This window comes from Electrophorus electricus, chromosome 3, assembly GCF_041902795.1.
Source record: "Electrophorus electricus isolate QZ-2024a chromosome 3, ASM4190279v1, whole genome shotgun sequence".
Classification (NCBI taxonomy): domain Eukaryota; kingdom Metazoa; phylum Chordata; class Actinopteri; order Gymnotiformes; family Gymnotidae; genus Electrophorus; species Electrophorus electricus.
Genome location: NC_137499.1, coordinates 12639474 through 12651947, shown reverse-complemented (window position 1 = coordinate 12651947; position 12474 = coordinate 12639474). Strand labels below are relative to the sequence as shown.

At 43.4% G+C, this 12474-nt stretch overlaps 1 protein-coding gene across 4 annotated transcripts in view; it reads right to left on the bottom strand.

The window, feature by feature from the left end:
* LOC113582616 (ubiquitin carboxyl-terminal hydrolase 9X-like) overlaps positions 1–12474 on the bottom strand; it is a 29849-nt gene that overhangs the window by 12720 nt on the left and 4655 nt on the right. For all 4 annotated transcript variants that reach the window (XM_027018472.3, XM_027018473.3, XM_027018475.3 and 1 more), the window contains 19 exons: positions 7212–7471; positions 6937–7082; positions 6652–6731; positions 6026–6138; positions 5682–5900; positions 5404–5519; positions 4983–5234; positions 4668–4806; positions 4178–4330; positions 3977–4081; positions 3467–3673; positions 3068–3204; positions 2655–2788; positions 2358–2445; positions 1337–1679; positions 1044–1139; positions 751–962; positions 327–567; positions 63–212 (listed from right to left, as the gene is read on the bottom strand). In XM_027018472.3, the coding sequence (XP_026874273.3) occupies positions 63–212; positions 327–567; positions 751–962; positions 1044–1139; positions 1337–1679; positions 2358–2445; positions 2655–2788; positions 3068–3204; positions 3467–3673; positions 3977–4081; positions 4178–4330; positions 4668–4806; positions 4983–5234; positions 5404–5519; positions 5682–5900; positions 6026–6138; positions 6652–6731; positions 6937–7082; positions 7212–7313 (3033 nt within the window). In that variant the 5' untranslated portion in view covers positions 7314–7471. The remainder of the gene's footprint in view (positions 1–62; positions 213–326; positions 568–750; positions 963–1043; positions 1140–1336; positions 1680–2357; positions 2446–2654; positions 2789–3067; positions 3205–3466; positions 3674–3976; positions 4082–4177; positions 4331–4667; positions 4807–4982; positions 5235–5403; positions 5520–5681; positions 5901–6025; positions 6139–6651; positions 6732–6936; positions 7083–7211; positions 7472–12474) is intronic.

Here is a 12474-nt window from a genome sequence, read left to right as displayed (position 1 = left end):
TCTTAACTAGAGACTTTAAAGCCCGGCTCGTAGGTCCATTAATAACACACACGGCTGCTCACCACTCCTGGCAGGCAGCTCTCCACCTCCGGGTTGGGTCCATCGCTGTAGTGGTTGCCATGGTTCCCAGGTGAGCCGGTAGAGGAGTCCGAGGAGCTGTCAGGACTGGAGGGCATGTTGGTGCTGACCTGTGTCAACTTCGCCGTGATCAGCTACACAGACACAGTATGAAGGGGACACGGGGCATGAAAGGTACCAGCAGATGTGCGAGTAGCGAGGTGCCCTAAAGCCCTCACTCATATCTGTTAACGGCACGCTGCACTCACCGTTTTGTCTTTAAGGTTGAGCTGTCCAATCAGCTTGCGGTCATCGGCAGGGTCAACAATCTCTCCTCCAATGAAAAGCTCAATCTTGGTGTGCGTGCTGTTGGCCTTGATGCGGTTGAGGATGCAGCGGCGGACGGAGCCAATGGTGTCATTGGTGTGGGACCAGATGTCCAGGTCGTCCACCTGCCGCCCCTGGTTGGGAAACCGCACCACCAGGGTGATGTGCTTCCCTCGGAACGCCCTAAGACAACAGAACGCAAACACGGATTTCGGCCGGGCACCGATTTTAATTCTTTACGCAGAGAATTAAAAAAAAAGAAGAAAGAAGCAAGTTCAACTAAGAGTGACATTAGCGCAGCATGTTTCTAGTTGAGGTTGTGGTTTGTCAAATCAGATGACAGCTGGACATGGGGAGGGAGTGTACCTGGACATGGGGAGGATAGTTCTCTCCTCATGGTAGTCGCTGTCACACTCGTTGATGTATTCCTTGAGCACCGTCAGCACCCTGACCATACGGACGGCCTCCTGCTGTGTGCGGTTCAGGCTGTCCTTGTCTCCATCCAGCACACAGAGCGTGTCGTATGAGGCCTTCAGGCGGTCGAAACAGGACTGGATGAAGTCTTCGTGGATCTCCACCTGCGAGGGACACGACCGTAGCTTTATTCGGCAGCTTTGACCATGACGACGCGTGGCGTCTCCGCGAGGCCGCGGGCTTACCTGATTGACCTGTAGCTTTGGTCCAAGGTTGGTGTAGATCTCCTTCAGCAAATCTATTGCACGGCAGGCAATGTCGTCACTGCCCTGAATCACAACCTGCGGAAAACATGGCCATAATGAGAAGCTTCCCGCGTTCATCTACGCCAGACATCGGCTCGTGTCAGCATTCTAATCCATGTCCTGAACGAACACGGGCAGGAACGATTCCGTCCTCAAGATTCTTCGGTACGTTGGGTTTTTAAAGTGATTGGCATAGGGGTTAAAAAAAAACAAAAAACAACAAGACTCCCTACCCTCCAGAGGTAGTTGAGACCTATGAGCTCCAGGTCGTCCATCATGTAAACCCGCCGCTTGGCCACCAGCTTGCCCTCCCTGCAGTTGACGGCCTTGAAGAAACGCTCGAAGCACTTCATGCCATTCTCCGTCAGTAGCGACGGGTCCAGCTGCAGCACGTTGTTCTCAAAGAAGTCCTTGTTGATGTCGGGGTCGAGGTCCGGCTCGTCCCCCATCAGCTTGGAGTACCATTTGAAGCAGGCCTCCCGATCGCAAAGGAATACGGCATTCTCCGCCAGACACTTCCAGATCTGCTTGGCCTGAGGAGCACAGAGCCACAGCTGGCCGTCCTTCAGCAGGAACCTACACACACACACACACACACACACACACACACACACACACACACACACACACACACACACACACACACACACACACACACACACACACACACACACACACACACACACACACACACACACACACACGAGGAGTGATGGCAAAAAACATGCAGGTATGACAAACAACATATACAAACCCAAATCTGTAACATTTTGCTGCGTTTGGCACCTTTTACTCACATGGTCACATTTTTTAAGTGAGAAGTAAATAAGTAAGAAAAGTTAAGAATATGGCATATGAATTAATGCTAATGATTGTGATATTTTACTATATTATCACAGGTATTATATAATTGATAGTGTGTGTACATGTCTGTCAATTGTCAATGCTTTATCAATATCATCATATCCACTTTTACAGTAAAAGTGAACTACAATAAATAAGTCTTTATTTCTGGCCATATCTGTAATTGTGTAAAGGGCAGGCATCATATTGCCTGTGTCCAATCCCTTCAGCACAGGGTATTCAAGATGCCTGTCCTCAGAAAACGTACAGAAATACAGAGAGGAAAAAATTTTTTAGACAAGATTACTACTATACAGCTTGAAGTGCTGCATCATGAAACTGTAATCGCAAGACTCTGGCAAGTGCCATCGGATCTGTACAAGCACACATGTGTACACAGCTGCATCTGACCTCAGGAAGTTGAGTCTCTCCTGAACTTCCTGCACATGACTGTAACGGCTGCCCAGACGAACCGTCTGGGGATCGAAACCTGGATGCTCTGCATGTGCGCGCACGCACGCACGCACGCACGCAAGCAAGCAAGCACACACACACACACACACACACACACACCCATTATTAGACAAGAAGCATACATTTTACAATATATAACCACTAGTCTTACTTGTGACCTCATTTTTTGAAGGTAAAAAAACATGCACTTTGCCGCACTGAAGCAGAGGACTCACGCGGAGTCACAGGACATACCCTTGGCAAACTGTCTCATGTTCTCCATGTATGCGGACAGGTTCTCGGCCACCAGTGTGACAAGCGCATGGTTGTGCTGCAGCTGATTGATCAGGTCGTGACGGTAGAACACATGAGGGCTCCGCTGTGTCTGGCTTTGGGTACAGAAACGCACACGACAGTCACGACAAAACACCACCACACAGTCACGGTAGGATGTATGTTTATCTAAAAAAAACCAAAAAAAAAAAAACAATGCAGGTTTTGTAATGAAAATAGCTAAATAAATTTTAAAAAAACCTAATTAAAGGCATAACTACTAATCTGAATTCCACGCAAAACCTGTGAAGGCACCTAAAGATAAGTTCTTTAGCCTAATGTAATTGTCTGCGAAGTTAAAGCGGTGTTCCGTAAGGCGAATGCCAGTGGCTGACCTGAGGTTCTGAGGAGCTTCTCCAAACAGACTGCAGATCTCACGGATCTGTTTCAGGGCCGGGATTACCCACTTATCGTTAGTTCGCAGTTCCTCAATGAAACGGTCTATCCACTGGATCTTTTGCGTGTCCCGGTCCTACAGGAGGGCAAAAGGAAGGTCTTTGGTTAAACCATCAGGCCCCACCGCCTTTCAGTTATTTACATCCCTGCAAAAACTTTCATCAGCATAAACCTGCAGAAAGCCCAAGGTGCAACTGAACCGTAGAAGAAAAACAAACAAACAAAAAAAACAAAACCAAATGGGTCCTCAGTAGCATTAGGTGTGTGTGGGTGTGTGTAAAACGGTGAGGAACACCACCACGATCGGTGCAGAGGTTGACGACATTCTCCAGGCTGACCTGGGAACAGCTGTAGTCCAGGATCTTGATGTGGGCACTCAGGGCCTGGTCCATAATGTCGACAGGGACGTCGTCGCTGTGTGCCAGGTTCCAGAGCAGGCTCAGCACCTTGTGCGCCATCACGCCATCCTTGTCGTCCTCCGCCAGCCTGCGGATCAACTCCAGAAGCTTCTCCCTCTGCTTCTTACTAGCGTTCGTCCAGCTTGCCTGTCCAGGAGAGAAGAGCACGGACAGCGTCCCAGTCTGGACCACTGGCCCCGCCCCAATGCCCCCCTGGCCCCGCCCTGTCCAGACCGCTGGACAAATTGACGAGTTCACCAGGCCGCAGTCTAATGTGTTATTCCACAGCAAAGATGTCGGAAGAGAGTAGTATTTGCTTCCAAAGACACAAATATGCTAATATTGTTAGATATAGATATGACTGTTGTCTATAGATGTGTAGATGAACGAGTGTCAACACATGACTGTACTCTACAATATAACATTTGTACCAAGTTCATCGTTTCCTACCTTAAAGCAGTCAAACAGATGGTCGAGCTGCTCAGGAGAGAAATCCCAGGCCAGCTTAGCCAAAAGGTCATGAACATTCTTCACAATGGCCTCGTGTTTACCAGCCTACAATGCCACAAACAAGACTCAGCATATCAAAACAAACAAAACGACACCAGGGCAGCTGTGCCCTCCTGTGGAGCTCAGCACAGTGGGCCCCACCTGTGCAGCCCAGATGTTGTCCAGGTCCTGTAGTGTCAGAGCCTTCTCTTTAATGACAAATCTCAGGATCTTCTCCAACTTCTCCACATACTGAGGCTGGTGTAGACTGTCCCTCAGAACAATGGACAGAATGTTGTTCTGCTGAATCCACTCCTAAGAAATGAGAGATGAGGAGAGAAAGTCTTTACACCCACAAAGCAATCGCACACAATACATTAAAAAGTCTTTTATGAGCATGAGATAAATTTCCAAGAACATTACAAATGTTCACAAGCATTAAAGCCAAGGAACAGAATTAAACAAACACCCCTTACAAATTCCTCATCATTTATGCTTATTTATGCTTTGAGAAATTTCTCTTTTTTTGAAAGTATTATGGTTTCAGATAGAGAAAACCATTTTAAAATTGTCTAAGAATATCATCAGTCTAGCAGAAATGGAACAGTGGTTGTGAAGTCTTACATGTTCACCATCAATGAACCACTCTTACCGCCATTCGCTCTGCCGTGAGCCACTCCTCTTCCTCTGGGTTGCCATGGCGATGAGTGTAATATGAAACGCTTGAGATCACCTTGTTAACCTCATTTAAAGCATTCATTTTTCCATTAAAAGAAGAAATTTGCAATAACCTGTAAAAACGCCAAATGATGCAATTACATAACACTTGGATAAAGTAAATATAATGCAATGTATGATATTTTAAAGCAACAATCTTCAAATCCAGAGATGATTTACTTCAAGTAAATAAACAAACAACAACAACAACAAAAAAAAGATTAAAACATTTTCCTTTAAAGTTACTCACCTAAGGATCATTTTCAACCTAAAAATTTCTAAGTTCTTAACAGTTTCTTCTTGACCCGGTACTCTGGACGCCAGATTCTTCAGGGACTTGATGATCATAGAAAGAGCATCATTCTTGGTTTCGTTCTTGGCCTCCTTCTTAAGCTCCTCGTCTGTGAGGTTCTCCAGAAACTGAGGAACCATCTCTATCACAGGCAAGAAGAACTTCTTCACCGTGTGCAATGTCAAAAACTCATAACACTGTCCAAACGGCCTGTGGGGGGGGAGGGAGAAAACATTCAAATTATTACACTTGGGGGGACGAAAGTGAAGACTCTGAGAAGGACACATTTGGTTGGGTTCAAATTCCCTTGAAATAAAAGGTACATTTAAGGCATCTATGGAGAGAGTGAAAGTGAGAGAGAAACAGAGCGAGCACTTACTTGATAAGAGCTGCGATTATCTGTACATTAAGAGCCTGGCCACTCATGAAATGATCGTGCAGTATCTGAAAGCCGTTCAGTGTGCCAAATTTATTGATGAGGTCCACCAGCCAGCCCTGAACGTTGGAGATGGACAGTAAAACAGAGAAGAGACAGAAACAGTGCAAAGCTTCAAACAAATCTGTCTGTCATATCAGGAAATCCAGCTCCTGGGCTTAATTTCATTTTAAGATGCTTTTGTCACAGCACACAGGAAGGGTCATTCAAGGTTGGGATACCTTAGGTGAACGAGGGTCTGGCGGACGTGCAAAGAGCTCGTCATCCGCGAGCTGGGCCCCAGCTGGAACGCTCTCGGACGGGCGTGTCCCGTTGTAAATGTGAAACTTGCAGTGGGGGTTGGTTGCCATGGCGAGCAGCTCAAGCAGTGGAAACCAATCTTGAGACAGCTTGACCACACACAGCTCCATGAGTCGGTGTGTGTTAGTAATGATGCACCTCTGTTCAGCGTAAGCAAGGGAACACACCACACTTTTTATTAATAATGTTCAGTGTGGTACAAGATCGTGATTCTGATCACGCGAGGCCGTTAAAGTAACTCTGTAAACTGGAGACAGACACTTACGTGAATCTCAAACTTCCATCCACTCACTGCCTCGTCCGTGAGAATTTTAGTGAAGGAGATTGTCAGGCCATCTCTGAAAAACCTCTGACACGCTTCACACTTCATGTCCAGCCCTTCACACAAACGGACACAGAGGAGGAAGAACCTTCACAACTCTGACCACAAAGAGGAGGCTGGTTTGGAAACACATTAATCAGCGTTCGCACTCCAAGTCAAAGGAAAATTCTTTCCCCTTTACTCTCACTGACTAAAAATCTGAATTTCCATGACATAATGAACTGAAAAAGTAGGCCACCTTTGTTAAACAGGCACTTAAAAATCAAGAAACCAGAACACTGACCATAAACACTCACACAATACAGGAAACTTGTGAAGGTATAACATTTTGAAAAATGGTAACTAAAATGTAAAGATATTACAAAGAAAATTACAAGATCATTCCATGATCTTCCATGACTTGACCCAAAAATATGACCAAGTATGCCGACGTTCCACATCTGGTAAAAGCCTTTTGGGTTGTTTTTCTTTTTTAATTCCATGATATTCCAAAAACCCCATGACAAGTGGGAACTCTGATTATCCTTCCTGAATTAGTTATATTTGTTTGGTTTTTTTTTTGTTTTTACCTTTTTTACTAAGATCAATAGCAGCTTCTAGTAGGACCTCCAGCTCCCCCTTTGGCAAGACTGGAACCACCCAGCGAGGCCTAAGGTGGTGGTGAGTGACAGACATGACAGGAGAACAACAAGGAAATGATAAAACCACCACTGCACCATGAGCAAAAGTAAAGGAAGATTACAGAAAAGTATCGTCGCAGTGAGAATTCTTTAAAAGACTTTCTACAGATCATCATAATTCGGCTGCAAAATGTGCGGCTCGGAGCGTGGTACGAGCTTTAGAGCGTGACGGACCGGTTGATCATGTCATCCAGCTTGGCCAGGTCCGTGTGGGGGAAGGATGGCTCCTCCTCTTCCTGAGCAGACGGAGCATCACACTGACCCTGTTCTTCCGCCGGACTCAGCGGAGACGTCTCATTGGACGAGCTGGGCGAAGGAGTCTACACGCACACACACATACAAGACAAGAAGTCTTTATATATATGTTTTTCTTTAAGAAATTTATAAAGTATTTGACTGGGCCATATAATCACACACACACACACACACACACACACACACACACACACCTGGTTGGGGGGGAGCAGGGGTTGGCTCTGGCCATCTGGAGCCTGACTCTGGCCCTGGCTGTCACTGCCCCCCACAGGGGACCCCCGGGTGGTGGCAGTCATGCTCGACACCCAGCAGGTCTTTGCAATCTTGTCAGCTTATGTGGTTGGATCCAGGCGAGAAATCACTGCCTGGAGGGCAGCAGGGTGAATCCAGAGGGTGACCAAGCAGGAGAGCAGCACCTGAGGCTTAGGTCGAGTTGCAGTGACCATTGCATAACCTGCAAGGTAGGACAAACAGGTGTGTTAATGGACGACCCAGGTGTTGAGACCAAGCATGCAAGAATCTCCGGTTCAGCCGCTAGCAACACTCTAGCAATTAAACTCCATTATAAAATAACAATAAACTCATACAAAAATAAAATGTTTTGTAGCCCCCTCCCTTCACAAGCATGGAGTTGAACAGCATACACAACAAATCAGCCGGCCTGCTGAAGCTGAACTGAAGTGTTCTAGTGCCCAGCCTGCTAGCTGGCTAACCTGCCCCTTAACGAGAAAGGTCAAAGAGCCACGTCTGGCCGTGTACTCTGCCCCAGCACGTACACCATTACTGTCCCTTACTCACCCATTACAGAGCACTTCTACAATCCCACATTGTGCAGAGCATGCAAAAACAAAATAACACTTCAAATTAGTTTCACTGCACAAAAACACGACTTTTACCCATAAACCAACTTCACCCACCATTTCACTGCGTGCTGTACTGTGTATGACTATGTATGTGACAAATAAACCAAACTTGTATAACTTGTATAACACTACAAAGCCAGCTGCTTCTCAAACCCGTTAACCCCATTACCGCAGAGTTTAAACGATCTTAGATCTAGACACGAACTTCTGCTATTGCTGTACAGACATGGTACGCTGTTGTCACTATACATGGCACCACGTTATTTATAGAACACCAAACAGCTCCACTGATCTGTGTCAGTGGTGCACTTGCACAGAGCACCTCAAATACACCGACGCACCCAAGTCACTTCAAACAGCCAGCTCAGTAAAGTTTACTCTCCTGAAACAGGTCAGTCAGGGCTCGGTCCTCTGCGTTTACAGATTTATACTCGTACTATAATCTGGAGACGATGGGAGCTTCCTGCTTACTGGGAGAATGGTGGGCTTGGGTGTGAAATGACCCTGATTTCCAGCATCACATTCAGACAGATGTGCCATGACCATTTGAAACCCCCTGGAACACTGCCTAGGTACGGAGACATCTCATAAACATGCATAACCAAGTCATTGTAGGACTCCCTTTTCTACATAAGCATCCAAGGATGTGGCAGATAGATAGACAGACAGATAGATAGATAAAACACAATGACTTGGTTATGCATGTTTATGTGACAGTATCCAGATATTTAACACTAAATATTTAATCAGTCGAGCTTACTTGGTATGCACAATATTTTTATTTATATTAATGGGCTTCTCATATGATTAAAGTAATACCTTTTATAAGCAGTGCATTTTGCAAATGCTCATACAGAAGCAGTTAATGACTAAATAGGATGCATTAATTGGAGCCTTTAGCGAATAATTAGTTATGGAGGGGGTTAATCACAATTCTGCTTAACATTATTAAATGGACATGCCTACTGGTTATGGAATATGGGGGATATCGTTATTCCCAGTCAGGCTGTTTCCAAACATGGATGCTGAACGATGCACTCTCTCTGAAGTTAGCAGCATGCGTAAATGGATCGTGAAGGAATTTATTTACAAAGAGAAACTAGAGACGAAAATAAAATGCCAGCTGGTGAGCTGCTTCTTAGGGTGCTACAAATGGACAAAGCCCTTCATGTGCCTTCTGGTTTTTAGTGGCACTGTCTCACAATGACGACATGCAAATACAATGTCACGTGAGAATTAGCCTTTTTGTTTAATTTTTGTAGGACTCTTAGATCCTTAAAATGTGTACAGGTATTAGTCATTAGTCACTGTCTGACAGGATTTGTAGACTACAACCAATATTTTAGAACCAAGAGCAATGCACACATTACAGGAAAAAAGCAAATACTTACAAGCTTTTTTGATGCTTAGCTCGAATCGGTTTTACATTTGCATGCAGCACAAATTCTAGTTTAGTCTACTAAACTAAACTGCAGCATCATCACTGCAGTCTGATTCTTTGTGTATAAAAAAAGGCAAATCCCAGACCAGCCTCAGGGGCTGAAGAGCATGAAGTCACAGCCCAAAAAGGTACTCATGCTGTCTTTAAATGAACCCCATAGTGTGCACTTAGATACATATATTTTCCTGCACAACATTGTTCACTTTTTTTATATTAAGATTTGTTTTGTGGGTTTAAATTGATGAGACGCACCAATATCAAACAATATTATTATCAAAAGTTGCATTACTTGTAGCTAAAGGATCAAGTTGCATTTCCTTACAGCAAGGGTTTTTTTTCCACTCCCTTTTTTGATATCCTGTTTTCTTTGTTCAGATCTGTTGCTTATATTCAGTTCAACCTTAATAGTCTATAACAGCTGTTTTATAAATCCACTAAAAGGCCAAAGAAGTTGATGTATGACCTATGAGAAAGGCAGTCATCATCATCGTCAGGAAGGTCCTGAAGATCCCATCATTATGGAAGCAGTATGGACACTACTGGAAGAGAGACCCTGCCTATCGCACCAGCCCAGGGAACACAGCCTCTAGACTTCTGAGTGTGTATTTTCAGTTGTAGTTCTGTGTCATGCACTTCATAAGTAGAGACACAAATAATGATAATGTAATAAAATAATTTAAAACACAACTAAGGCACAACTTTATGAAAATTTGTTTACTATAATGAAATTAGCTCTATATTGGGAGATGTGGTTTAGAATCAGCCAATCTAAAAGTCTTCTCTCACTAAAGCAACAACAACAACAAAAAAACAACACCTATCCAAGCCCAGGAAAGATTTGGAGGAAGATGCATCCAGTTTCCCCAAAACCATGCGGAGGGGAAAAAAAAGGTCTGAGTAGCTCGAGCTTGAACTTTTAGGATAATTCCAAATGTACAGTTATGTGCAAAATAATAGCAGTCTAAAATCACTAATGTATTTATTTACTGATTTTGGCAGAAAAGATAATACAACATGGGAAAAAATTCTTGACTAGGTGCAGCCAAGTAATGGGCAACCAAAAGAATCAACAGTCATAACGTGCATGCTGCTAATTGGGTGTAATTGACTCATTTAATGAACTGGCATGTTCAGATTAATAGCAGTGTGGAGTTCAATTAGTGAGGTCATTCATTCTATGAAGAAACAGATCTCAATTATGGCCCTTATTTAAAAAGGAACGCAGCAAATGTTGTACCTGCTGGTTTTAGCCTTTGCTCAGTGAGTAAAATGGGTCGTTCCAGACATTGTACCAAAGGAGAAAGAACTTTGATCAAGAAGTTAATTGGAGAGGGGAAAACATATAAAGTGCAGAAAATAATTGGCTGCTCAGCTAAAATGATCTCAAATGTTTTAAAATGGCAAACAAAACCCGAAACACGTGGTAGGAAAAGAAATACTACCATCCGTGTAAATCATAGAATAACAAGAATGGCAAAGAAGCATCCAATGATCAGCTCCAGGGAAATCAAAGATGATCTTTAGTTACCTATGAGTACTGAAACAATCAGAAGATACCCATGTGAAGCCAAACTATTTGCAAGAAACCTTCGTAAAGTACCATTGCTGAAAAAAAAGACGTGTTGAAAAGGTTACAGTTTGCCAAAAAGAACACTGGCCTAAAGAGAAGTGGTGCAACATTCTATGGACACATGAGAGCAAGATTGTTCTTATTAGGTCTAAAGGCCACAGACAGTTTGTGAGACGACCCATAATACACTGAATTCAAGCCACAGTACACTGTGAAGACACAAAGCACAATGGTTTGGAGAGGTTGCTCATACTTTGGAGTTGGACCCATTTATCGCATACCAGGCACCATGGGCCCGTTTGAATAGATCAAAATATTGGAAGAGGTCATGTTGCCTTATGCTGAAGAAATGCCTTTGAAATGGGTGTTTCAGCAGGACAACAACCCCAAATACACCAGCAAGTGGGCAACATCCTGGTTCAAGACCAACAAGATTGATGTTATGTGAATACCCCAATCCGATTGTGAATTTGTGGAGTGACATCAAAAATGCAGTTTTTTTATGCAAAACCCAAGAATGCAGAAGAACTATGGAATGTAGTCCAGTCAGCTGTTCGCAGGTGTCAGATGTTAGTTGACTCCATGCCACACAGATGTAAAGCAGTTATCAGAAATAAAAGGTTATACAACTAAATATTAGTTCAGTGATCAAGAAAAAAGCTAAAACTGTAAACAACTTTCAGTTTATACTGCAAATATTTGACTTGTAAATGAAAATGAAGACGCTGCTTTTTTTTGAACAGCCCGTTATTCTTTTTTCTTTATTTTCAGTTTAAAAATTGATATTTCGTTCATGTTTTCATTTGGAATTGAATGTGCAGTGCTCCCAGTGCCTTTGTGTATATAGAAATAAATGCTAGTATGAGGATTGCGCTTTTTCTCAGTCGTTTTAAACACACTGCTATTATTTTGCACATAACTGTATAGTGCAAAATAAAACAGCACCTCACGCAAAGAACCCCATCCCCAGGGTTATGCATGCAGGTAGCAGCCTGACTGAAGTCTGAACTAAGGCTTTGATCAAGCTATAAAGGATCACAGATAGCTACAAATACCAGATGACTTTGGATGTCAAGAGGAATGTCACCTTTCAGCCACGTCGATGACTCAAAGCTTATGTCCAAATCAACATAGGAATGACTTCACCAAAACAAAGACCAAATGTTTTGGAATGGTCCAGCCAGAGCCAAGACCTGAATCCAACTGAAAAGCGGTAGAGTGAACTGAAGACAGCCATGCACAGTACACGCCTTTCAACCTGACGGATTTAGTTCTTTCACATGGGAAAATATTGCAAGAGTGGGAAATATTGACAAGTTGAGAGACTCTGACCAAAAAAAAAAAAAAAAGACAAAAAAAAAAAAAAAGACAAGCACTGTAATCAAAAGTTCCTTTCACAAAATAATTAGTTTAGGGGTATATACATTTATGTACGTAGGTCATTATAAATTTTAATACATTTTGTTTTTACCCAGTTTCATTAATTTGTAGATTGCAACTTCACATTAAAAGGTGGAAAAAGGTGTCAATCTTGGTTTAAAATTTTACAAAAGCATTTTTCCATCTTCTTTAGACACCTTCAT